The sequence below is a fragment of the Gavialis gangeticus genome, unplaced genomic scaffold (assembly GCF_001723915.1).
Source record: "Gavialis gangeticus isolate Ggan-Ray unplaced genomic scaffold, GavGan_comp1, whole genome shotgun sequence".
Classification (NCBI taxonomy): Eukaryota; Metazoa; Chordata; order Crocodylia; family Gavialidae; genus Gavialis; species Gavialis gangeticus.
The window spans coordinates 14619249-14645142 of NW_017729022.1; the positions used below are offsets into that span (position 1 = coordinate 14619249).

Here is a 25894-nt window from a genome sequence, read left to right on the forward strand (position 1 = left end):
CCCCAGGCGCTGGCGCCGGGCCGCCGGCCAGGAGCACGGCCGGGCAGGTGCCGCTGGGGCGGGGCGCAGTGCCGGGCCCGTGGGTAGGCCTGGGGCTGAGCTTGGCTCCTGAGCGCGAGGCTACTGGAGACGCCGCAGGCTTTTCCCCCCGCACCCCTGCATCGGGCCGGCGGTGCTGTCGGGACAGTCAGAGCTCAGCACAGTCTTGCTCGGGGCGCCTGGGCTGGAAAGCTTCGTGCCAGCTACACCGCGGGGCCGAGGAAACGCACCGCCCGCGCGAACCCTCGCCTCCCGCCTAGTTTCTGGGCCGTCGGAGCCCCAGCAGCCCGCTTCTTCTAGGTGTCGGCCTTTGCAAACCGCAGCGTTTAAGCCCTTCCTGGTGAAGCTCTCAGGCCACCGATCGGCTTCATAGGTGTTTCTTAGCATGCAAGGAGCTCCCCGCCCCTCACTGCCCCCAGTAAAACCCTCCCCTGCCTGTCACACCCTGGCAGGAGGCAGTGGGGGATCCCACAGATGTGGGGAGCAGTGAGGGTCACCCCTGCTGCCACCCAGCCAGGTTTGGTGTGTAGAGAGACTGGCAGATAGGGCATGTCTTATTTCTTCCAGCAGCCATGGGTGCCTGATGCCTCCTGAGACTGGGGGGCACAGTTTGTGGGCGGCAGCAGGGTGACAAGCAGCAACTGCCCACAGAAGCCAGGGGCAGCAGCAGGGTGGCAAGCGGTGACCACCCACAGAAGCCAGTGGCAGCAGCAGCAGCCAGTCTGAGGGGGGGCACATGCCCCCCCATCAGCCACCTATGCCAGCAGCTGTCTCAAAGACTTATAGGGAGACAGTACGGGTGTACTAAAGAGGGCCTTGACCCCTATGTGGGTCCTGGAGGCCCTGTCACAACAACCAACTGAATAATGGCATCAAATGATATATCTTCAGCTCCGTGTTGGGAAGGGCAGTCTTTTTGCTAAGGCTAAGGAGAAGTGAGTTCAGTACTGGCTCTTCTCAAGACTTCTTGTTTGTTCTTGGGTCCTCTGGGTAAAATCTTGGCAGTCCTGAAGTCAATGGAAATCTGGCCATTTTTTTCAATGAGACCAGGATTTCATAATTTGACTCCAACAGGGCTGGTCACATGCTTAAAGTTAAGCAGGGGTGTTTGCAGATTTTGGACACCCTTTCCGTGCATCAGTTCCCCATTGGTAAAATGGAGACTGTAAGCATACTAGCCCACAGTTTTTAACCTGTGCATCGCAAGACTATATGAAAGGGTTGCAAACAATCTTTTAAAATGGATTCTCCTTTAAAGAAGAAAAACTTGGGAACCTGTGACTTTTCCTTTGCAGGCTGGCAGTTGCAGCCTGCTTGGGGCTGCTTTGTGCCCCCCATGTCCCACACACTGGGGGCCTGGGGACAGTTGGTCAGGAGTGAGGGGCACTGGGCTGGGACTGGCCATCAATGTTTACAAATGGGTCCAGCTACAAAAAAAAGGTTGAGAACCACTGATCTAGACTGCAAACTTCTTGGGGCTAGGACTGGGTCTTTCTGTGTGTGCGCACAGAACCTGGGAAACCTGTTAATATTAAAAGAGACTTTTATCATTTCTAAAAACTTGAGGAAAGAAATCTCTCCATGAGTGCACCTGGTGTTCAGCAGGACTGATAGTTCCCTTTCTAATGAACCCTCATAAATTGGTATTCACCCTGCCCTTCCTTCTACAAAACAAAGTCCCATTGAAATGCCTAAACTCCATGTTGAAAGTCTATAAAAACAACAGTTCAGCACTTGGGAAAGTGCTGTTAGAAAACCCAGTTGCACTGTATGAGTAAAAAATACCAAGAGAAGATAGCCTACCTAGTTCAAGCCAACTTCAAGGCTCAGCTCTTTCAGTCTAAACTAGTTTTCTGACAAAATCTCCAGCTAGCATGGGTTAAAGTATCAAATTATATTAATAAAAATAATCTCAAAAAGGATGCAAACAGCTACTACATTGGATCTAAAGCACCACTCAATACCTGTGAAAATCTCGTGTGAGAACTTTTTGGCATCACATTTCTACACAGCACTCCTTTCTGGCACTTGCAGGTTCTTTACACTATAACTTATATAATTTGGTAGAGCCAACCAGTTCTTCCCAGGAGTGGGAAGAACTGAGGACCACTGGAGAGAAACCAAAAATACCTCAGAGATGAGGTACTCAAGTTCAGGTTCAGGAACACTACTACCCATGCTTAGTATTGTAATGGATTATTACACTTTAGTTATCATTATATTTCCTCGTGAATATCAAGGATATTTGAGGTGGGCTATCGCATTCTCCAAAAAAATTAAGTGATCCTCTTTTTTGCTAGTAAGACTTATAGGGACATATTCCAATGGAAGGAGCAACACACATTCTACCAGAAGGTATCAAAACTTCTTGGGACTGATCATGAAGGTGCCCATGCATTATAATGCATGTATTCATAACATGGCATGGGATAACAAAGGATATACCCCAAAAAGATTTAGTAATTCACATGGGCAACCATAATACCATAACTAGTATGGCTCAGCTGATCACTGAGCAAAGAAGAGACTAACCTGTGTGGCTCATTCTGCCTAATTGGAATGAAGACGTAGGCTTAAACAGTATCACAGCTGCAATATATCAATAGAGAATAACAATGGCAACAACATGGGTAATAGGCAGACTAAAGCAAAGTTAAACACTTGTGTTTGAAGCTACATTTTTCCCTTCTACAGAGTTTCTAAGTTGCTCTATCAGTGCTTGGGAACTCTTCAACTGGCCTTCAACTCTTCAATATCTCCTCCAGGCTGAATTAATCATCTTCTGGTGAAGCCTTTAAAAGTTGAGTAGGAACATGCGTGCATGCTTCAGTCAGGTAAAGTTCCTAGATTGGCATGATGGAAGCGAAAATCCTTTAGCTCAGATGAAACAGAACAATGAAAGATATTGCTTCAGCAAAGCTTAGGAACTTCTCTGAAGTTTCTCTAGGCAGGGATGGACTTCATCTGCCAAGTGTTGGCAGAAAAGCTAGAAGCCATTCTGAAAAAGATATTATTCACTACAGAGCTAAGTTAGCTGTGCCTTTGATGTGCACTTAACAAGCATAGTGAAAATAATGTTTTGTGTGTATACTGTATGGGAAATTATCACATTCTCAGGATTTGGCTAAATCAAAATTGGTTCCTCTCTACCCCATGTCTTACAGAGGGCTGTTCCCATGGTAAATTCCAACTTTCAAATCTTAACGGTTTCAACTGCAGAGCAGCTCAGCAACAGATTACATCTATATATATATATTTCTATACCTAAGTGTATGACTTTATATAAAAATAATCTGGAATATTGTTGCTCAAACTTGCCAAACTTCTAAACCAGAGGTTTTGAAACTGTGGTCCATGGTCCACCACTGGCCTGCGAGCTCCATTCAGGTGGTCCACAGAAAGGTGACCTAAGGCTAAAGCTGACAAACATTACACCCAACTTCCCAGAACTTTGCTAAAAAAAACCAGGCACATCCATTGCATTAGAAAGGTAAGACTACTGATATTAAAATATGAGTTGTGTGCTTTGACTTGTAGAACAAAAAAGAAGGTTATTAAGTGGTCTGCTGAGACCCTCAGCAATTTTCAAGTGGCCCATGAAAAAAAAAGTTTGAGAAACGCTGGTCTAAACTAAATGCAGTGCAAGTAGTTTACCAGAGTGTTTACTCTAATTGCTTAGTTATGAAAACCTTTCTGTGTTCTTCATATCAGTTCTATACAAGAAAAACAATGCAACCTCAGATAAGAAAGCAAATACTATTATTATCATATAACAAATATTGCAGCTAAGTGCATCTATGGGGAGGCATCAAAAGTGTACATATGCAGAGGTCTATACTAATTGAGGTGCAAGCCTGATAAAGACGCCGTTGTTTCTCCTTTTCAGAAGGATGATTAATACCTATGTTAGAATATTATTGGAGAAAGGCAGATTCTATTGTCATAAAGCAATAGTCACAAGCTTACATACTTTGTTCACATCAGGCACAGAGATGAAAATAACCTTGAGAAAGTAATTATGGAAGCCATGCAGTAGGTCTTTTAGTAGAGGACAGACAATGAGGAGATGAATAGATGATGTGCTGCAGCTCACTAGAAGGTCATCAACTGAATGTTCAAATCTAGCAATAGACTAGGAAGACTCTTGAAAGTTCTGCCATATGTCAATGATGAATAAATGGATTTTACATCTACTGAATACAAGTGCCTATGTTTCTGGATACCTAATTTCAGAATCCCCGATTTTCAAAATTGTAAAACACAAGCCCTGCTGACTTCATTAATCTCTTTTATCCACACTTTGTTGATACCTATAAATCAACTGGACACTTACATTGGAGGAAATAAATGCACTTGACTTCATTGTGATTTTACTAGGTATTTAGTGCTGGAGGATAGTTTGAACCCTTCCTAATAATCTTGGTTATTGCATCAATGACCTGAGTTTAGTATGTCTTCAGTGTATGGTATGTCTGTTGTTTCTCCCATTTATCTTTGTTAGTAAATGAAGACAAAGCAATTACCAGCTTTGTGCTGAATCACAGAGTAGCTGCTTTCCGGGATAGGTAACTGTGGGTGCTTCTACCATGTGTGCGTTTACTGCACAGTAACTGAAATTGCTGTGCAGTATGAGCACGTTTCCTTACGTGCTTGTCCGTGGTAAATATGGTGACTTATGCTGACTTGAGTATAAATTTGATACCTGCATTATGCAGGTATCAAATTTAAGCCTATTTAGTTACTGCACAGTAACGCATATGTAGACACCTTACTGCACAGTGGGTGCCTCTATGTGTGCACATTTACTGCACAGCACCCAAAAATTACTGCACAGTATGGGTGGCATCTACACGTGCACATTTACTGCACAGTAAATATGGTGTCTTATGCCAACTTTGGCATAAATTTAATGCAGGTATCAAATTTACGTCTGATTAGTTGCTGCTCAGTAATGTACATATTGATGCATTACTGTGCAGTAATACTGTGTGTGGAGACTGACTTGAGACTAACTTTAGCTTTGCTAATTTTGGTAAGTCCTAGAAAGTTTATATTAAGTTGTAACATGTTACAGCATTCTGGTGTTCAAACTTAACCTGAGCTGACCAGCATGATAGGCCAGAAAATTCTGTTGTGTGGAAGAACAACCTTCACTCTGCAATTCAGACAAAAAAAACAAATATAACAAGCCTCAATTGTTTATAATTGCAAGATGATGGAACCAATTTCCTTTAAATCTGGCTCATTCTTTAAAGATCAGTAAATTATAATTAAAAAAAGGTACGTTTAAAAGGAAAATGTCTCATATTCAGTTAACACACACGTGACATTTTTTTATGAAACATGAAATTAGTTTTCCACATGGTTTTTAATACAGACTAAATTGTAAGTACATGGATGCTTCTGGAATTTTATATATATAAAATAAAACATACATACAAATATAAATACACATACACAAATATAAAATGTATCTACAACACCTCTATATCATCAGTAATTCATATCAGTCTCTGTGTGTGTACATTATGTTCATTATGTATATTCACATACAGTATATCCATATAGCTGTACCAGATAAACTCTGCATTTTTCATCTGTATTTGTAAATCAAAAATACAATTTACTTTAGAAAATATCACTTATTTTTTGGGAACATACTGTGTATGCCATATACTGTCAACTGAACTGTCTGTGTAGGAGCAACAGATCTTGCTAAAATATATAGTTAAATTTGAATTGCAATTCCATTACATACACTTCACTTCAGTTATTCATAATATTGTTAAATAAAATCTTTCTGGACTGAAATTGGTTCCATTTGTAAGTAAATTGTAGTTTTGATTCTACAGATGCAAAATGCAGAGTTTATCTGATACAGCTATATGGATATAAGTGAATATACATAATAAATATAATGTATACACGCAGAGACTGGTATGAATTATTGATGATATAGAGGTGTTGTTTCCCCAGTAACAGTACAAGGTATTTTCTGAAGCATTCTCAGCATATTTCATGTAGTATATGCTATGCATCTTTGCATTGTAGGGAAGCAGAGTTGATGGAGGGGTGTCTGTGGCTTAATAAAATTAATGCAAAAGCTCTGGTGAATTGGCACTGTTTTCTAGTGGAATATATGTCTGTGAATGTAACAGGGCCCTGCCCTGTTACTATGGGTTCAGGGGAGTCTGAACAGCCGCACACCCCAGAATCAGCTCTGCACACCCACCCCAGACCCGGGAGAACTCACTGGAAGCTGGGGAACCAGGTCCTGGGACGCAGCGAGTCCCATAGCAAGGGAGCTGATGTGTAGGGAGTGAGAGAGGGTTAGCCACGTGAGCCCAGGGTGGGAAAGATAAAAGACACTGAAAACAACCTTATGGGGCTACACCATGGAGCGGGCTGCCTGGAGCCACCGGGAGTTAAGCCAGGGGCAGGCATTTATTTTGGGCATAGGGCTGTTTACTGAGTTTTGGTAAGCCATTAAGGGCCGCATGACAGGCAGCCAGGAGCAGATAAATATCAATTTTCTAAATTTTTTAGGGGCTTTGTGGGCCAGATAGAACAGCCTGGCGGTCTGCATTTTGCCTGCCCCTGAGTTAAGCAGTCACCAGGAAAGCCTGGAGCAGGGCTCCTTGCTGTTTGCTTGCTTGCTTGATCATTTGCTTTGTTGCACAAGCCTGCAAGTTCTGCAAAGCCTCTGAAAGGTAAGAGGCAACCAGGAGGTGAAGCCTGGAAGAATCACTGGAAGACAGCTAAGTGGTAACTTATTTGTTTGACTTCTTTTGTTTGTTTTGCATTGCTAACAAGCCTGGGGTGGCCTCTGGGTATTATCCACTAGCCTGGCTGCAGCAGAGGCAAGGGCCCTGAACAGTGGGTCCTTGGCCAAAGCCAGCAGCAAAAGTAAAACTGGTCAGCTCAACTAGCTTGACCAAACGTACCCTGCTGGGATCTGTCCAGACTCTGCCCATAGCTGCCTACAGTGAACTCATTTTTAGCGATATATGAATAAATAACTGTACTTATAACAACCCCATGGCACATGTAAATAGTTTACAGAAAGCATTAGAACCACCAGGGTCTTCAATCCTTTTCTCCCTTCAGGAGGCTTATTCTACACTTTCTCCTTATAGCCAATGCCCATTCATATTTTCAAAAAGGCCTTATTTAATTGCCATTGCTACCATTTCCTAAGCTTTACTCAAGCTCAGGTCTCAAAAGGGAAGAGAGCTCTGTGCTTCTGCACTGTTCACATATATCTAGGACCATTTCTAAGTGTACCAAAGTATCCAGAATAATAACCTTTTTAGTGTAGTATTGGAAACCCAGAACATATCTTAGGGTTTTTTTTCATTGTATTAACAGAGCCACCAATCTTTGCAGGAACTTCTAGGATCCACTGTAATACATATACATATGCAGTGCTAATAAAAGGTAGAGTTGTTGTTATTCTAAAACAATGGTGCTCAGTCTTTCAGTCCTGCATGCCAGATGAGTATGACTGGGGACTGTCCATGGGCCATATCCAGCATGAAGTTGGTCTGTAGGTGTAACCTAGCCATCCCACACAACAGACCCAGCTATGGAGTGACACTATGCATTGGCCTTAACATGTGCCAGCTCTGTCTAGTGCGCAGAGCCGTGTCTATGGGTCTCTCCAAAGATATGGAAACTTGGCAGGAGAGCAGCAATTACCACTGCCAAATTTTTGAACCCATGGGGAGACCCGTGGATTGGGTAACAGCCTTATGGGCAAGAGGTTGAACACTGCGGTCCTAGAATAAAATGCTTGCATGTTATCAGGCAAAACGGTCTCTAAAAGGACATGAAATCTTGCCAGGTAAGCACTGTAGGAGTGGGGGCTATGAAGGTGGTAGTATGAAGCAGAGTATAGAGAATTTTGTTCTTCACTGGTATTTAACTACCAAAAAACCTCATCTAAAATACTATATTGTCATATATTCTATGATGCATGCTTCTTTGCTTGTTCTATATTTTGTCTTCCCATTAATGTCAGTTATGAATTGTCTATGTGACTTCTTTTCACTGCTAAGTTCTTTCATATTCTCTTTAAAATGCATGATGAATTTCTTTTCTTAAAAGTCCCTTAAATGTTAGTAATAATTATTTCCCAAAATAGCAGCAGAAAATTGATGTCTGTATTTAAGAAAAAGAGATCATAAGATTGTTCTATTTGTTCCTTTTTAATTATTTTTTTAAATTTAATTTATTAACATAATTCCAGGAAAAAACTGTAGGTGGGCTGTCACATTAGAATTTTACCTTTTTGGGGTTCAAATTCTGGTTAGGGCTCAAATGGCTATTTGTTTGGAGGCCACTCACAAAGAACAATGTAAAGGAGTGGGAAAGGTAGCTTAACTCTTCATTATGTAATTTACATTTTGCAAAAGGACAAAGTCTGGACAACCAAATCTTTTCTTAGCCCGTAGAGCCCAATTATGTGCCCTCATTCAGACAAAATTACCACTGAATTCAAGAGCTAAAAAGCAATAGACCTGGGCCCCTACTGGAAGTTTCTCTGTGCCAAAAAAAAATATCATCCAGGCCATTACCAAAATAACAGGTGATTACTGGCCAAAATCAGAGCAAACAGAACAGTAAAATCCAGGCTGGACAAAATGACTTGTTTTCTCCTTGTGTCAGGTATCCAGGTTGTAGCCATATTGGTCTAGAGGAAAAGGCAATCGGGACTCATAGTAGAGATAATATCTTTTATTAGACGAACAAGATTTTTGCAAAAAAAAAAAAAAATTTGCAAAAATCTTGTTGGTCTAATAAAAGATATTAGGACTGTGCAAAGCTTCAGTTGCTGATTTGATTCAACCAGATTTGGTGGCCAAATCTCCAAATCCAAATCTAATCGGGAGATTCTTTATTCTCCCCAAATGGAATTGGAACCTCCAAATTGATTTGGAGAGATTCGATGATTTGGACATAGACACAGTTGTAAATCTTTTTTCTACATACGTCAAGGTACCAGGCAGCTCATGAATGCCAAGGTGGTGCGGCGGATAGAGCATCCCACAGGAGCATGGGGGGGTCCCCAGCGCAGTCTGCGGCAGACCCAGAAGTGGACCAGAAGCACTACAAGTCCTGATCGCCTTTCTGTTTTCTCCTTGTGAATTTTGCATGTGAATGCAGAAAGCTACACCAATTTTTCACTGGATTTAGTTCATTTATCTCAAAGTAAAGTGTTTATATGTCTACCAACGCACCAACTGCAATACATTTTCAAGTGAGAAAGGTGCAATAGTTAATTTATTGTCTGCTGAGCACTTTGCGTGAACAACTGAGGACCATCTTTTTGGAACTTTGTCCCAGAGTCTGCAATAGATAATCTCAGTATTTCAGTGGGAGTAATTGCTAAATTGAGGCAATCAGTGGGTTTTTTTCTAGTAAATAGTCTTTGAAGAGATATTTTGCAATTCAACACTGTCTTTCTGGGGATGTCTACATAAGTTTGTAGATGTTTTGTGCAGATGTAGCGTAATGCATCATGTTTTCTTTGATTTTTGCATAGACATACCATAATGTGCCGTGTGGTTAACTTCTGATTTTTTTTTCCCCTGTACATTCTCTGTAAGGATTTAAAATCCCACATTTTTCACTGTAAGAAACATGCCATTAAAAACCGGTGGGGAAAACATGTCAAAGCTAATTATTCATTTATAGTTTATTTAAAATTAAATAGCAATATTTTTGGAAGGCTTTACTTTTAATGAGCTTTAATTGTCACTGCAACCCCTTGGCACTGATTATGCTTTGTTTCTCTGGGACTGCATATTTGCCAGACTTGTAACTGAAGGAGGTTGTTGTCCTGGTTGCTACCAGTATGAATGAGAGAAAAACCTTACTTAATTCTGTGTATCAATATCTCACCATGAATGTTCTTATGAGTTGTTTCAAGAAATCAGGATACCTGACTGTTTAAGCATTTATCTATATAAGTACAGTCTTGTCTCATGTGAATGTCTGCCAGGCAGGAACTGAGCTGTCAGTTTCATCCCGTCAAAAAAGACTTTCACTGCCGTGAGCTAAAAACAGGTTCCAATTGTAAAGTCACTCTTGCCTGGACTGAATTTAAAGTCAGCTTCTGTAGTTAACAGAGGCTGCTGGAGGCAACTGTGTGGAAAAGGGCATTAAAATCATATGTCTAATAATTATTCTTTTGACTCCATTACACTTCTACTCTTTATTTTCATATTCAATGGAAAATGAAGGTAGTAAATACTACATAAGGGCAACTAATACTGCATAATAGTTCTTGTTTTGGTACATTCACTTAGTAGTGATTTATGAAGGGCTGCTGAATAAGCCTGATTAAAATGCATAAACAGTTCTGAACAGTAAACAACCATGTCTAAGGATGAAAAAATGGGACCCGCATGCTGTGCATGGAAATTGCCCTTAACAACATGGCCTATTGTTGAACAGATAGGAAGCCAAAGGTTGCTTGTAATCAAATTTGAAGTTTCCCATCACTTATAAAAGCAGCACTTCCTTGTGTAAACGTTTCAATTTGTTGCTGTTAAAAACTGCTTCCTGACTTAATCCTCACAGGAACCCAGGATTTCTTTTTCTGTCAGGTATAAAGACAATTTCAGATAAAGGTACATTTGGATTTAAACAAGCTAAAACAAATACCCTGGGTTTACGCATTCCCACAGAAAAAAATTCTGATTAATTGTTAAGGTCAAATAGGATAATACTGGGCTTACTCAAAATTGTTCTCATTTGCCTGCAGATAAGAGTACAAAATAATAGAGACAAGAATAGCACAGAGCAGTGGAGTTTCTGTAATTTGGTGCAAGAACTGGAAGCCCATTGCACATTATCATTTTTTCTTTCAAGTGACTAAGAGTGATTAATTACAGAAACTTGTAGAGTAAGGGTCCAATTCAGGGGCCACCAAATCCAGTAGAAGCACAGTCATTAATTTCAATGGACTTTGGATCAGATCCAGAGTGAAAAATATCATTCTTAAAAATCAAAGATACTTCAGTAATGTATTTTGACAAATGTGCTTTAATTTCACAAATACTCTTGAAAGTAATAAAGTTTTAAAGCCTAGCTATGCTGTAAATCCTATTAAGTGAAATCCTGTCCTTTGAACTCAATGGGAGTTTTGCCATTGACTTTACTGGAGCCAGAATTTCACCCATCGTGTCTTGGTTACAACATAGTAATTCCCTAATGTGGTTAAAACAGGGTTTTGTCTTGCAACAAAGAGAGACCCAAACCCCATTTTAACTATGTAACATGATTCAAGAACAGGGCTAAATACAGGTCACTCTAATCTGCCCTGCAAGACTACTTGAAAGTTTTATTAATATTGTAACTTGGTTCTTTCATACAGTAGAATTTACAAGGTTGCGAGAAACTCAGATTATGAGACAATATTACCAGACTCTTGATGAATCTTTCTCAGAAGAAAGGAGAGATCATATTGTGTTTAAACTTACTTTGATTTAAAAATTAAATTATTAAAATGTGGTAGAATTTTATTCTGCCTTACTTATATATGTTATGTGCAATTTTTATTGAAACAGAACACAAAATTGAACTCAAAATAAATGGTGAATTTGTTCAGATGAAAAGAATTGTTGATCAGTGATGTCAGTATCTTTGTCTAGACTACACAAAACCAATGGAGCAACAGACCAGAATCTTTTCAAGATGAGAGGAATTATCCTCATATGGGCAGTTTTTAACTGCTTCTCAAGACAGCTAATTATCCCATATGCAGAACTGCATAAGCACAGTTATACTGCAATGGTCTGTGTATGCTGTCTCCCAACCAGAAGCAGAGTGTTTCAGGAGGGCACTGCCTGACACAGTAAGCACAATGTATAGGCTTATCTTTACTGAACATAACAGGAAATTCTGAAACCACCAACAGAAAAAAAAAAAGCAGTATCAATCAGATGATGTACCAGGAGTGGTATATCCATTGGAACTAAGGAAGTATTTAATGACATTTTACAAGGCATCAATGAGACCTCTTCTGGAATACGGTGTGCAGTTCTGTCATTCAAGTTTAAGAATGATGAATTGAAACTGCAAGAGGTGCAGAGAAGGACAACAAAATCACTGGAATGGAGAAATTATATGAGGAGAGACTGAAAAGCTTAGCTTGTTTAGTCTAGCATGACTAAGGCTGAAAGGGAATATGATTTATGGCTATATAGTATATCCAGGGAGTAAACACCTGGGGAACAAAAGCTAAAGGACAAGGGTAGCATGAGAACAAATGGGTAGAAGCTGGATGTGAATAGTTATATCCTAGAAATTAGATTTCTAACAATAAGAATATTCTGCTTCTGAAATAGATTTTGCCTATCCTGCTAGCAGAAAACTGATTTTTTAAAATGGGACTTTGTCAGTTTTAAAAGGGATCATATAATATGTTTGCACTGAAATAGAAGGGGATTGGATTTATAACTGAACAAATCCAGTGCTCCTGTGATAGAGGTATCATCGCTGCATGGATCAGGACTGGCATCAGCACTACATGCTCCAATATTCCAAGCAGGGATTTACTGCCATACTGTTTTACAGGTCTTAAGATACGGTATGTTTTGCTGCGACAGGGTGACAAAAAGAATGCAAATAACTTTCCCCTTAATTGTGTCCACAGTACTACCTACATAATGAACTCCCAGTGTGTCAAATTCTGCTCTACATTATTTTTCCTACCCCCTTCCTTATCTCTCACTTCAACTTCTTTCAAAAAATCATCTTGCTGAGACAAGCAGAACAAATCAAACATTGTAACAATTTATCTTTATCGATTGTAAAAGTGATAAATAATTTTCAAGGAACCAGATCCTAGTAATAAACATTATCGTAAACTGTCCAGCCAAAGGGAAAATGAGGGCACCATAACCAGATTATCCCCTGTGCAAAGCCAGAGTCCAGGAGCAAGTAAATGGATCATATACCATGCTGTGGTCTTCCTGTAAATAAGCTGCATGTCTCAGGCCATTTGTAGACATGCTCACCATTTTCTAAACTGTGTTAATTGATTCTCATCACACAGTTCAAATCAAATCAAATTTCAATTTGAATTAAGAGTTAGTAGATGATCATCAGGGAAGTTCTCCTGCATTTCTGCTCTTCTTCAGTAGAGACACCAGGGGGCTACACCTGGTGATGGGCACAAGCAACAGCAAGCCTTAGATAACCTGCCGTATACATGTTAATTAATACAGTTAAAATTGCCTAGTCTGCATTAATTTTAATCCTCATTCAGTGAGGATTAGTTAATTCGGATTGGAGCCAATTTTAATTTGGATTACAGATGTCCATGTCCAGTGACAGCTGTAGTCCAGATTAAACCTAGAAAAAAGTAACACCTATACACAGTCTCACAGACTGAAACTGAACCTTTCTATATTGTGCTATTCTTTTCTCTCTTTCCAATGGGATGTATTTATCTTTTATTTTGAGATGAAACAAAATGGAACTTTAACAATGACAGAATCTGAGTGCTATCACTTATCACCAATTTTTTTCCTAGCCATTGTTATTTCAGATTATGCAAGAGGGATTTTGCAGCAAGCCTCTCTTCCCTTTAAAAACTTTATGGGCTGAGCTGCAGACTTCGGCAATAGGATGATGCGTCAATGAGAACACTCCAGGACTAGCCTTAGGAGACATTATGTGTGTCCGCACGTCCAGAGTTTAGTGCTCCCAGGCATAATGTTTGAACGTGCACCTGGGAGCAATAAACTCCAGAGTTTACTGCTGTTTGAATGCACGCCCAGGACCACAGTGTGTTAAGCCAGGTCAGACTAGCCCTGGCTGGCAGGGGACCCAAGGGATCAGCCTGGGGCTGCTCACCGTGGCTCAGTGTTCTGTGAAGGGGCTGGCTGAGACACAAGGGTGCTTCAGTGCAGGGCTAGCTGGCAGGTAGCTGCTGCGCTGAAGCACCCTCATGCCCCAGCCAGCCAGGGCAATGTCTACATGTGTGCTGCTACAGAGTTTTTTACTCTGCAGCTGGATACTACTTGTATTTACAAGTACTATCCAGCTGTGGAGGAAATTAGTTAACTCCAACCTAATAGGGGTGCACGTGTAGATGCTGAGAGTTTACTGCGCAGCTAATTAGTCCACTGAGTAGTAACATCTCGTGTAGACCCACTGTGACTCAATGACATACCACCAACTCACAATCCCTCTTCTGCTTTATTTTGGTTAGGGAGGTATCATTTTGGAACCAAGAGTTCTAGTTTTTTGTATGACGCATGGCTTATGCTTTTCTTCTTAGAAACATCTGGTGGTGGTACCCACCTTTATATAACAGTCTAGCTGTCTCCAACCTTCACTGGGCTACACACAACAATACTGAACAACTCACTCACTGCAGGCAACATCATACTTTGTCTCCACCCCACCCCATCCATACCCCCAGGCCCCAGAACAAGAATGAAGTCCACTAAGGAGGAAACTCACTTTGGGTGTTGGGAGAGTCTTCAGCTTTGGTTCCCATCTCCAAGGTTTTTTATGCATTAGGCATGAAATAGACTGAGGCAACACAGAACCCAAGGCTCCCTGGGTGTGGGCTGTGGCCACTAGACTATAAGATAAGAGGTAACAGTAACACCCTGCTATTACTTTAATTGCATCACCACCACTCCCTTTCTGCAATGTTGTGTGTGTTAAACTCATTACTTTCAGCATAGGTTAGGATAGAACACTACAACCCACAGGCTGGCCCACACAGCCATTGGATCTGGCCTGTGGGTGTGGGGTTTCAGCTGTGGGCACTTCCCCCAGACCACTGCAGAGAAAAGTGCCAGCTGTGAGCACTTTTCCCGTGCCACCATGGGGAGAAGCACCATCTGCAGGTTGGTCCTACTGCCCAGCCAGCTTCCTTTGACCCCGAGGTGTGTCATTTCGGCTTGTAGCTGTAGAAGGTTGCCTACCACTGTGCTAGTAGCACTCAGACCAGACCTACTTCAATGGAGTTAGACATAAGAGGCATTTTTACACATGCTCACTTGCTTTAACTAGCAAGCTGCACTAATTAAAAGTGCCTGTGTGTCACATATATCAATGTCCCTGTGTATCCCTGCACGAAAAAATGGTGGCTGGGCATTTGGAACTAAAGTTCCTCAAACATATTTTATTTCAAATTGCCCTATCGCTATTTTTTTTGGTGCAGAGACGCATAGGGATGCTGATACACGTGATGTGGAAGGCTGCTGGAGTGCATCAATTTTCGTGCTTCAGCAGAATCGATTAACCAAGTCTGCTCTGATGTGCTGGATTTCCAGTGTGTTGGAGCAGGCTCCCCACACATGTATAGGAGCCCAGGGACACCTAGTTTGTGGGTTCTAAAAAACAGTGACACCCAGCCATGCCAAGATGGTACACGTCTGAGAACATGCAGCAAGAGAATTCCTCTAGCATCTAGAGATAAAAAGCAGTAAAAGCTTAGGTATGGTCTTTCAGGTGTTCAAGAATTTAGGTGAGGGTATTGTGGATTGTATTCTTGGACTTAGTTGCATAAATTTAATTGAAGTCCCCCTTAAAGCAGTCAAGTACTTTTGTGAATCTGGCTAAAGTATATGATTAACTTGCCAGTGAGCATCTGTTGAAATCTGTACATACAAAATAGAGAACAAGCTTCTATACAGCGTGGAAGCACTCAAATCATTAACAGGTACCTATTCTCACTGTCCCAATACCTAAACCCACAGAAACAGCACAGAATCTTAAAAAAAAATACTAAAGGAGTGCTTTGAACATATCTGGGAAGCTCTGCTTGTCTTTGACATGTCATCAACATATTAATCTGTCTATACATTTTGAATGGGGAATTTAAACTTGTGTTCTTCCTTAATGAGCATTTGTGCTTCGTGCACTCATCAGTGTAAATGAAAATGTTAACACAATCCTTATTAAAGCAAATGTGAAAATTAATGTCCTCTCTGCTTTTCTATGCTTTTGATTTTCATCAGTTTTGACACTTGAATACAAATCCAACTGGTTTATTACTCAAAGGATTGCCTCAGTGTATGACCCCCTCTTTTCCTCTGTGACTGTTTCTGAATAAATAAACAAATATTTGTTTGGCACAGGACCCTGAGGATATTTTTCTGAGACAGAACTTTCTCAGTTCAGTGTTTTAAGACTGAACAGATTTATATAATCATGCAGTTCATCTGTATAGTATTTATTTCGGAGAATATATAGGATTGGGTATCAAGAGTCCTGAATTTCATTGCCCACTCTGCCTAAACTTCCTGTGTGATCATGGATAAGTAACTTGACATCTCTGTGACTCAGTTTCCCCACTTAGGGACAACATTTATGTGCCTCAGCATTCATTTTAAATTAATTACTGTTTATAAAGGCTATGAGATCTTCAGATATAATTTACAATATACATCCATAATATTATCATTAGCTACTCTCTATACTTTGCCCATTCTTCAATAGTTTCTCGATAATATGGTGCCAAAATTGTACACCATGTTTTTGGATGTGGTCTCACATTACTATTATAATTCTAATTGCAAGTAGGAACTCCCTTCATTAACATTCCATTACTCTGCTGTTCTGCTCGTTTCCCCAGTTACTGGCAAGCACTCTTTCTTGATGGTTTTTACAGCAATTGACCAGGGCACAATCCATTTTGTCAAGTAAGTTGTTATATTTTATGACTCATGGTTCAATAAATAGGTTCATTTTCTTTTCCTGAACTAAAATCCAGCCTTTCGTATTTTGTGTGGATAGCAAAAATGAACATCTTTATATGTTTATATAGCGAGAATAAAACAATGTTTTTAAGCCCTGCCTAAAATCAGTCCTCTCAGTTTGTGTCTTACTTAATACTGCTCTCGGATTTCATTTAAGGAACTGTTTTTCCCCCTCAGTGTAAAATGTCACCTTCAATACCTTATTTGATAATCTTACATATTACTCTTTTATGTTACACTAAATCAAAAGCCTCTTTGTAGTCAACTGGGAATGTCTCCTGCTTCACACCTGTCAGTTTTCATTGTCTTTTTCACAAAGAAGTTAATCGTGTTAGTTAAACATGATTTTCCCTTTATACAACCTTCTGACTAGTCTGTACCTGTTCAGAAGTTCCCTAGTAATGCCCCTACTTAATGACTGAGATCCTGTTTTTGTGCAACAAATCAGGATAATGGAGGAGAGAAGATAACTGAAGCCCTGGTCAAAGGGAAATAATGATTTGGGAATAAAACATATTTTAAAAACTACATACATGAAAAGAAATGCACTTTTTGATGATACCTCTTATTTTGGTTATACACATCTCCAGAGGTGGGGAAGTCAGGGTTCCCTGCTTACAGAGACATGACCCTGGCAATCTTTGGGAACCCTGGAGATTGTTGGGGACATGTCTCTGGAAGTGTGGAACACATCACACATTGTCCCACTAGATCATGGGTGGGACTATGGGCAACCTGTTTCACCCAGTGAAGTGGATCAGCTGCGCTGGGACATAGCATGGTTCAGGTGATCTGCTTCATTTGGTGATGTCTATTTCCAGCCTTAGTTAAATCCTTTCCTTTATGTTATTAAATCCTTCCTTCACACTTCCAGTCACATTCTAGTCGGTGGGAATTTTTGCCATTGCTTTTGGCAATGAGATCTCCTTTATTTGGTTCACCTAGATGACTCCGAGGTTAGGCCATGCCCTACTCCTGCACAAGAATCCTCACCCAGATGAAGGACCTAAGGACAATTACAGCCCTTGTGTTCACCTGAATAAAAGGTCAACGCTGAAAGCTACTCTAAAGGAAAGGCAGTTAATCACTGGCCCCCCTCTCCACTAGCCAGCACGTCTGGCTGGTCTTGCAGGGAAAAATCAACTGCATCTCTTACAGGACTGAAGAAGATGATGGACTCCCTTTGGATGCTGTGGAACCCAAGGAGACTGTACTTTTTAGGGTCTGCACCCCTTTAATAGCCAGTAGTTGAAAGCCACAACAGAAAACAAAGTGAGCAGAGAGCTTGTCATGAATGGGATTAATGATTTTACCTAATCCCAGTCCACTGTCTGAAAACATCGAAAAAAAACCCCAACCTGCCACATCTTCATGTTTATGATTGTAAATGCATTCAAACACAAAGCATCAAAATAGTCAATGACCTACTAATGATTTTTATACCAGAATTTATCTGACAAGCCATCAAGCTGCGTACTTCTGCTGTTAAAAGAACAATGACGTTTAGTGGACTCTGTTAGGTTAACTACTTGGCTTTCTTTCTATTAAGTCTTTAAGAGAAACAGCAGCTGGAAGTGCAATTTATAAGCATTTGTTTATTTACACGATACCTGAAAGAACAAAGAGGGAACCCCAAGTTACTGACGTGGTACCGTGAGGGGTCTTCCTGTTTACCATGCGTTGCCTGAATCTCAGACTAAATATATTTGAAAACCAAGGGCCAAGGATTTTACCAATAATAGTTATGGGAAAATCATCTTGGGCTACCTTCAAAATGCTGTTATGCTGACCAGTTCATTCTGATCCCTCAGCCTTGTATGCCTCTTAGCTACTATAAAAAATTACCATCAAAATGCCTCATACATAGTAAATGCCAGTCAGTCTCTGGCCACTTCTTCCCTATTCTGTCAGCTTACCCAGTACCGTAGCAACTAAATTGGGTGCCCAGGTCAAAGCCTGCAGCAGCAGCCTGCCTTTGCCCTGTGCACAGATCTGGGGGGCACACATCCACGCATACTTGCCCGAGAGCGCATGCAGCAGCAGAAGCCACTCTTCCCCCATGCCTGCACCCCTACCCCCCAATGAGCCGCTCATGACTCCATCCCATGCCCCTCTCAGGCTGGGCAGAGCCTGTTGGCACCCCTTTGCTTCAGCACCTGGGGCAGTTGCCCCGCTTGCCCCCACCTTGCTATGGTACTGACCTTACCAAACTGCATTCTTCTAAGTACTTCCTATTTCTACTTCTACTTGCCCTTTGAAGCAGGTTTAGCGTCCTGTCTTCTGTGATTCATTTAAAAATTATATTTAATAATTAGGTAAAATGATGCAGTGAGGAAGGGAATTAAAGTTTGAGGCAGCCATGTTTATGTAGCCATATCTGTGGAGTTCTGAGAACTGCAGTGTACCAAAGGAAAGGGAATTGTATAATCATGGCATATTAACTAAAAATTTACCATGCTGTCATTATGTAAATCCCAGTACTCTAGTTCATAATGGCTCCCAGCTGAACGCTGCACAGCAATTTGTACATGGTACAGTTATTGAGAACAAATTATACACCTCATTATATAAATCAGATCTAGTCAGCCAGTCAGAATACATGGACTGAGAATTATAAGTAAAGTTATGAGTCAGTGTCTCTCTCCACTCTGATACAGTATCAGTATAACTGCAGTTATCTGACATCCCCTAGCATATTAATTTGGTTTTAATTTTTTTAACTGTGAATTGATTATATGCTAATTGGGCCTAATGGATCCATTCTGCAACTCTGTTGAACTAAAAAATAATTCCAGTGTGACTAACAGGGTGACTTTTCTCTGAGGATTACTGAGGATAATTCACTGTGCACTTGTGTGTTGCAGATATATTAAAACAGAATAACAAATATTTGTTGTATGCTTCTTAATTCATTTAATGACCAGTGCATGCCTTCACACAAGGGTGATGAATACACCGTCTAGATTGAATAAGGACACAAACCAAAATTTCCCTAATATAGCCATCATTCTGGGGGGGAAAAAACAGATCACAGATAATTAAATGTTTATTGGCATTTATACTCTCTTAAATCAAAATCTTGTTGCATGAATGAGACAAATCTCCATGCAAGTTGGTACGTTCTTCATATGGAAGCCTGGTTCATGGTGAAATATTAAAAGCAATTTTTGCAAACCAAAATTACTTTTACATTTTCTGTTGCTTTTTTTAAATGAACTTAGCTGGAAAAAGAAATACCCCTTTGGTTTGCAAAATTGCTATGACTGTGCCTTCTAGAAGAGTGTGGCAATTCTGAAAATGATGTTACAGACCATTGCCTTGCAAGCTGCCTGCTGCTTCTGCAGGGCAACGAGCTCAACATTTCCAAGGAAACACTGTAATTGATTAAAAGATAGAGATTTGAATTTTCTGTTCAGAACCTTAAAATATCAAAGCACAGTTTAAAATGTGCTTAAGGCACTGGCTACACTGTGAGCTGAAGTCCAGTCCTGTAAGGAAGCCAAATCCTCTCAGCTGAGAGCATCCCATACTTTGCAACAGGAGACACTTTATGGCAAATACAAACCAATACGTAATGTTGTTATATCCTAACAGTGATACACATCCAGTTTGCTAAAGATATTATTTTAGAGAGACAGAGAGGAAGATGAAACGTGGTCCAAGAAAAGCAAAAGCCACACTGAAATCGAATGAAAATACAGCACTTATTCAAGATGAATAAATATACCAAAACCTGGCCCTTGCTCTCAAAATGTTGTGCAGGCAATGCCTGTTGAAAAATTTGGGCTCTGATTTATTGTTTACTTGCCTTTGGAACAGCAAACAGATACAAACACCAAATCCTACTGTTAGCCATCAGTGCCATAAGGATGCCATAATTTAAAACAAACTGTTCTAAATGGAACTGGAATTTCAGGAAGCAAAGTGAAAAGATGCTGGTAAATGAAACTCTGCTACAAAGGATGAAATGCTGGATTACAAATGAGCACTCCCTTTAGTTAGCTTGCTAAATTGGTGTGCAGAACTGGAAACAGAGAACAATGAACACCTCCTGACACCAGGCTGTTTGTCTGGTGAGTATCCCTCACTGCAAATGTTGGTACTGTGTGAGTATTTTTTGTGTTTCTATAAAGTCCTAATGAGCTCCTTGGGTGAGAGTGAAACCCTTTGCTTTTTCACACTGTGCTCAAGACCCTTAAACTTCATGGGGTCAGGCCTAAAGAAAGGGTAATGGACCATGAGGTCCAGCTTAATAGACCTGATATTAACACAGCAGCAAGAATGTCACCAAATGCAAAGTTTAGGGCAGGCAATGAATGAAGTATTTGTTACACTTAAATAATATACAACGATTATAACAGAGTAGTAGCACTATATCAATGTCATCACTGTGGGACTTTGAAAATCTCCCAAGTATGAAATAACTTTGCAGTGCATTTTTCCATTATACCCCAAATTTACATATATACACTGATACATTGTATCAGTATATGTTAAATGTCATATCTAGCCAAATAACAACCATTTTTGTTTCTTATAATTCTAGGATCTTGAAAATTCTCCCATGAGTAGAAACCCTCTCTGATGTACCAGATGCCAGTAACACAACATTTGCATATGAGAAGCAAACTATTAATTCTCTCTGGATGCTGGTGTTGGTGGATCTGTTCAAGACAGCATTTTGTTGGCTTAAAGAAAAACAGAGGAATCAGCTTTGCTCACTTGGGTTTCATCCTGATATTCTTACTTGTGGAAAAGTGCTATTAATATGTGAGTGTATGGAACAGATAATATGGGAATAGGAAAAATAAGGATGATGCAGATACGGAGAGTAGCATCAGAGCTCACCTCCTGGATATTTATAAACAAACAATTATTTCCTCAGCCTCCAACAGCACTTCCCTTGAAATCAAATAACCTTCATTTTATTTTGTTTAATAAATATGAAAACAAAGAAAGAGTGTGTATAATTTTCCCTACTTTAATTTGTTTCAGAAATTGAAAAAGTAGAAGCAAAAATCAAGTCAGTCTCCATTGAGCTGTTCTAACTAATTTGGGAGTATATTTTCCTTTAATATGCAAAATGTTTTTGGTGTTTCTGTGTCTTGGTTCCTGTGTGTTTGGTGTATCTATCACTGCTTATATTTTTAATAATCAACTGGGAGAGTTCAACACTTTCCAGTGTATATTATAACTAACAGTGAAAGTTAAAAGCTATGCAGTGATGGGAGGGTGAAATCCCAGTACAGATGTACCAGATGTACCAGATGTCCTTGCATTACAGAGAAAATCCAGTAAATCTAGTTTTTAAAAGTTAATAATTCATTTTGTAAGATTATATCATTATGAGAAAAAGAGAAAAATGCTAAAAATTTGGATGTTGGACAAAGTTCTGATCTCAGTTCACCCAGTCTGAACATGGTGTTCTGAATCTACTGTGGGCTCACTTTTGTCCCATGTGGACTAACAGGGACAGGAACAGCCCCGAGCTGGCTTATGATTCCAGGCAGACAGAGGATTCCAGGCAGACTGAGGAATATGAGCTTTCTTTTGGAATCTGTTGGTGATCAAGGGGAAATGACTAAAAAGGGACAGGGATCAGTTTGCATTTCAGTTATGTGAAAGGTTTAGGGAATTTTGGTTAAAATGCATTTAAGTTTTGAATTTGGGTATAGTATCAAGGCTGTTATCCCTGTTGAGTAAGGAATAGAAAATAAATTTATATCAAACATACCTATAGGGAAGAGCTGCCCAAACTTTAGGCTGGAGTGGTTGGGTATGGGAGCCCCAAGCAAGGCATAAGAGAATGAAGAGGGGCTTCTGTTAGGAGTATCTTCCATGGACTTTCTTTAGAGTCCTACCACTGGCTTTACGTGTAAGGCTTTGATGGTACACAGGGTAAAGATGACTTAGAAGCAGATTTGAGATGATGTTGAGCTGAGACAGCTTGAGCTGAAGTTAGAGACTTACAATCTTGCTGAGGGAACCTAGTAAGCACCTCCCTTTCCAGCACCAAAGCTTCATTTGGGGTAGGTGCTAGTGCCTACAAAGCAACATGTCCCATAGGAGGCAAGACAGAGAGATCTGCCCAACTGTTCAACTTGGCCAGCCCTATATAACAAATGCAAGTAGGGTTATGATGAAAGGGAAAAGGTAGGGAGTAACTGTCTTGTTAGCTATTTGCAAATATGAGATAAGGACTGGGGTGAGATTGTAGATAGCTAATATTTTTCGTTTACTAGACACTGGTTGTTCTATGTCCCCTTACTGTTCTAAAAAGTACTCCTTGTTTTAAGAGTTGAACTTGTTAGTGGGGTATAGGTTATACAAGAAACCCACAGACCAACATATATATCTGCACAGAGCCAGCAATCACCCTAAACACACCAAGAAAGCTGTAATATATAGCCAAAGCCTCAGATACCACCAAATTTGCACTGAGGAGAACACCCGGGATTGCCACCTCACCAATCTTAAAAAGGCTTTCATTCAACAAGGACACTCCTCCAGAGTGATAGATCACACATTTGAAAGAGCCACCCGGTTACCATGTAAAGAATTGCTGCAGTACAGAAGGAAAACCCCTATGAATCACACACCACTGGTTATGACATATCACCCCTCGCTCGAACCTATACAGAAAATCCTCAAAGAATTACAACCCATACTAGAAGAAAACCCAATTCTTACAGAGATCTTCCAGAAGCAAACTTCCTACAGCCCAAAACACACCAAATGGATCCAGACCATGCCATGACAAGAAATGTAAAACCTGCCAACATATCTTCACCACCCTCACAATTACTACACCCCACAACAGAACCATCAGCATTCCTGGAGCTTACAGCTGCACCTCTAGAAGTTAATATATATCATCCAATGCACCAAATGCCCTGATGGAAAATGCATAGGAGAGACCAAACACCACCTGCACACCAGAATGAATGCACACCGTAAATCTATCAAAGACAAGAATACCCAATTACCTGTGGGGGTTCATTTCTCACAAGAAAACCGCCTCTCTCTCTAGTCTCTCAGTTCTAATCCTCAAAGGCAAGCTACAAAACACTGTTCACAGACGAGCCTATGAACTTCACTTCATCAACCTCCTGGATACAAGAAAACATGGACTAAATATAGACATTGGATTAATGACACATTATAACCTGCCTAACATCTCACTCCCCAGGGACCTGTCCACTATTTATCAGCTACATTCATTCCCCTTCCCCTCCCCGCCAGCCTGTCTCTCACCCATTGACTCCTCAGTTTACATCTTCACTGACTGGCTTTCTTACATGCATACCAGCCTCTGGCTTCTTTACTATTCATTCCATCCAGGAAGAGCACAGATTAACTGCAGATGCTTCCTCAGCCTGATGAAGGGTATTTATACCCGAAAGCTTGCTAAGAATAATTTTTCCAACTATTTCAATGGGTCCAATAAAAGATATCAGATTTACCTGAAGAACCTTGTCTGGACTTGTTAGTACCATTTAACTGATTTAATTTAGCTCTCCAGGCTTCTGGATAGAGGCTTGTACTGATGTTACTTGAGTCTTTCTTGAAGGAACCCCTGTCTTGTTGAATCCAACCCATCTGGTATATGGGGTAAAATTTTCAAGAATACCCCTGTGATTTAGAAGCCTAATTTCCACTGTATTTCAATGGAGCTTGGAGCCAAATTTTCAAAGTAGTTACAAGACTTAGCAGCTTCAATCCCATTTTCAAAGCAGCTTTGCACTTAGGGACCTTGCAACAAGATCAAACCCAAGACCCTCAAAGTTGCTCAGGTACCTAACTCCCATGAATACCACGGGTAGCAGATGCCTGAATACTGTGGAGGACCTAGGTGTGACTTTGAAAGCAGAGCCAAATAGCTTTCAAATGTATCACTTGAAATGACTTTATATCCAGGCTGTCCAAAAAGCGGCTCCTGAGCTGCATGCAGCCCCCACAGGTTTAGTACGCTGTCCCCAGGCTCCTGCCCAGCTGAGACTCCTCTGCCCCGCCAGTTGCTCCTGTCCCAGTGGCTAGAGGGGCTGGAGTGCCTAAGCTGCATGTGCAGAAGAAAAGGGAGTCAGGCTGTCTGCACCACAGGTGAATAGTGCATGCAGCTGGGGGGGTTGGATGCTTCATGTGTGGTGGGTGGGAGCTGAGCTGCCTGTGCAGTAGTGGGAAGGTGTTTTCTGGAGCAGAGCAAACTGGGATGCCCATGCTGGAGCAGAACCTGAGAGGAGTGCCTGTGTGCAGCCCCCGGCTCTGCAGCCCTCATGGCATGTGGCCTCTGGCTGCCTAGAAATTGCACAGCCAGCTCTTTATTTCCCAGGATTCATGACTTTCCTTGCAACTTCAAAAGAAATTTAAAAAACGGGTTGTGGACTTCTATGGATTTGATGGCAAATTAAAAACAAGCAAATTAAAACCAACTTAATTAGTAAATTAATGATAACTTTAAGAAGTTAAAGTTGAAAAATATGATCATCCAGCTGAGAAAGTTACAGTTAGATCAAACTCCATTAACTAATAAACAGTAGAATGAAGTTGCAATTTATGAAATCACCAGATGATCCCAAACCCAAATTCAAATTATGAAGTTTCATAACCTGGTTCCCAGCTCTCTGAGGCCCCTGACATACATTCATTTAATAAGGTGATGGGATTTGATCCCCAATACCAACAACTGTAGCTCCCGCCATGCCACATGTGTGACAGGAGGTGCAACTTCGGGATCAAGGATCAGATCCCAGTTGTAACACTGTTACTTTGCAGTGCAGCAGGAGCCTAGATTCATAATCCTGGGCTTCCCCGCACTAACAATTGAAAGCCAGGTACCTGCAGCCCTGCATGTGAGGCCAACAATCAGCTGATACTTGGCCCTTGCCCTGATAGCCCCAGGTCCAGTTCATCCGGGGTTCTCTGAGCAGACAATCAGCCCCAGTGGCTTCAAGGGTTTCTCCAAAGGGACTTTAAGCTCTATGCCTAGCAGAAGCTCCCCCCTCCACCAGAAGCCTCTGATCCCTCCCAGGCAGTAATCCCACCAGCCCCGCCAGGCACAGTAGTTAAACTCCCCAGTGGGGGAAGCCCTTCAACCACCCTTGTCTGCAGCCTCTGGTCCCTCTCCC

General features: G+C 40.9%; 1 protein-coding gene across 1 annotated transcript in view; it reads right to left on the reverse strand.

Annotated features, from left to right (window-relative positions):
• DBX2 (developing brain homeobox 2) overlaps positions 1-24368 on the reverse strand; it is a 76132-nt gene extending 51764 nt beyond the window's left edge. The window contains exon 1 of the mRNA XM_019515773.1: positions 24233-24368. Within this exon, the coding sequence (XP_019371318.1) occupies positions 24233-24368 (136 nt within the window). The remainder of the gene's footprint in view (positions 1-24232) is intronic.
• Positions 24369-25894: the final 1526 nt, after the last annotated feature.